The sequence below is a fragment of the Plasmodium reichenowi genome, chromosome 5 (genome assembly GCF_001601855.1).
Source record: "Plasmodium reichenowi strain SY57 chromosome 5, whole genome shotgun sequence".
Taxonomy (NCBI): domain Eukaryota; phylum Apicomplexa; class Aconoidasida; order Haemosporida; family Plasmodiidae; genus Plasmodium; species Plasmodium reichenowi.
In genome coordinates this window covers 929,505-932,068 of record NC_033650.1, presented here as the reverse complement: position 1 = coordinate 932,068, position 2,564 = coordinate 929,505, and the positions used below count along the sequence as shown (strand labels likewise).

Here is a 2,564-nt window from a genome sequence, read left to right as displayed (position 1 = left end):
ATTTTATATTATAATTAAAAAAATATAAAAATAATATAAATTATTTATATACAAAATTGTATTTTGACGGAATTTATTATTTTTGTTTATTTTTCTTTCTGTTTTATTTTATTGTTTTTTTACTTTTATTTTTTTTCGGGTTCGTTTTTTTTTTTTTTTTTTTTTGTACTTAAAGAATATATTTATAAAATCTTAAAACGTAATTTAAATAAAAATAAAATTATATAATAAAAAAAAGTATATATTATATTAATAAAAGAAAGAGTTATATATTAATTTTAAAATTATTATAAAATATTTTTTTAAATTAACTACTGTTTGTATAAAATTATTATAATTATATATAAAAAGCAGTGAAAAAAATAATGTTTTTAAAAAAAACATCATAATAAAAAAATATATAAATATATTTTTACAATATTATTATTTTTACTTATTTTATATTTAAAGATAATATTTATATAAATAAAAAATATTATATAATATAATTATTACATAATATTATTATATAATATATAATGAATATATAATATATATATATATATTATTTTATAATTTAACAATATATTATTATATAAAAATATATTTTTTATTTAATATAATAAAATATATATATATATATATATATATTATTAATATATAAATAAAATATTATACGAACACATTTAGTTTAACATAGATTATTAAATATGTATTATAATATTTATAAATGTACATTTTATTATTATGTACATATTATATAATATATATTAACATATGTATTAATTTATATTTATATATTTTTTATTGTTTAATATATATATATTATTATAATAATTTATTTATATATACATATAATAAAATATGATATAACAAAAAATAATATAGTATTATATATATAATATATATATGTAATATATAATTATATTATAATATGATATATCTTATATGTATTTTTCTTTTATTTTTTTATTCACATATATGTTTAACTTGAAGGGTCAAAAAAAAATTATAACCTACAAAAAAAGAAATATATTATCAAAATTATATATTAAAAAAAAATTAAAAAAATGAAATAATATATATATATATATATATATATATATATATTTACAAATTAATATGTTTTAATTAAAATAATAAATATATATATTTTTCATATATTTGTATATGTTTTATTTTATTTTTTTTTATTTTATTTTTTCTTTTTGTGTTGTTTCTACATGTGAAACATTATACATTAGTAACATCTTGCCATAAAAAATGGATTATTATAGGGATATTTAATTTAAAAAAAGATAAAATCATAAAAAAAAAAATAAAAAAATTAATTCTTCATCTTTATCTTATTCCAAATGATTTGTTTACAAAATAAAAATGTGAAATAAAAAGAAATAAGAAAAAAATTAATTCAAAATGTCTTTTTTAAATAAAAGTTTTATGTTGAATTTTTTAAATACCTTTCCAAAAAAAGGAAAATTTCAACATACTTATATATTAACACCAAAATTAAATAAATCTAAATTACCTGAACGTAAAACATTTAAACCAACCCTACAAGATGGTAACTAAAACGAATACCACCATAATATATATATATATATATATATATATATATATATATATAATATATATATATTTACATTTATATAATTCTATTAATATATATATTTTAAATTTTCTTTTATATATTATAACAACAACATTATTTTATAAGATATAAAATATATTAAAAAGAAGTACTATATATTAATTTATAATTTATAAATTGTTAAAGAAATATTTTTAAATCCATTTATAGTTAATTACAAAAATGATTATAATTATAATATTACAATAAAATATAAAAAATAAAAAAAAATAACAACAAAGTTAATATTTTATAAAAATGGGATAAGTAGATTAAATTTTTGCATATTGGAGAACAACATATTTTTCTTTTTCTTTTTTTTTCTTTTTCTTTTTTGTTTTTTTTTTTTGTTTTATTATAACACCTCATTTATAATAAATGCGTGATATTAAAATTGTCTTAACATATTATAACTTTATTCATATCTTATTCAAACATAATAATAAATAATATTTAAAGGATTATCCATATTTTATTTATATTATATTACATTATGTCCTTATGTTCATTTAAATATTTAGTATGATATATATATTTAGGTGTATCATTTATTTTATTTTATTATTTTATTTTATTTTATTTTTATTATTTTTTTTTTTTTTTGTTTCTATTATTAAGGCAAATATAAGGTAACAGCTAGCCAAAAAGTTCCCGAACATATAAAATGCCCAAGTTATGCTAAAACAGGAATTGTAGAAAATTCGAATATTAATTATGAAATTAAGGATGATAAATATATAGAAAAGATGAAAAAAGCTTGTAAACTAGCTTCTGATTGTTTAAAGTTATGTTTAGAAAATTCAAAAGAAGGCATAACGACAGATATTATTGATAATATGGCATATGATTTTTATATAAAAAATAATGCATATCCTGGGGGTCTCAATTTTCATTCTTTTCCAAAAAGTATATGTGCATCTCCAAACGAGGGTACTTTATCATCATAACTATATAT

General features: G+C 13.0%; 1 protein-coding gene across 1 annotated transcript; it reads left to right on the top strand.

The window, feature by feature from the left end:
* Positions 1-1,395: 1,395 nt before the first annotated feature.
* PRSY57_0526400 (methionine aminopeptidase 1a, putative) lies at positions 1,396-2,539 on the top strand (the record flags this gene model as incomplete). The annotated part of the gene is made up of 2 exons (XM_020114568.1): positions 1,396-1,543; positions 2,228-2,539. Coding segments are annotated over 2 exons (460 nt in total), but the record flags the coding sequence as incomplete, so codon positions are not given.
* Between the last annotated feature and the right edge of the window lie 25 nt (positions 2,540-2,564).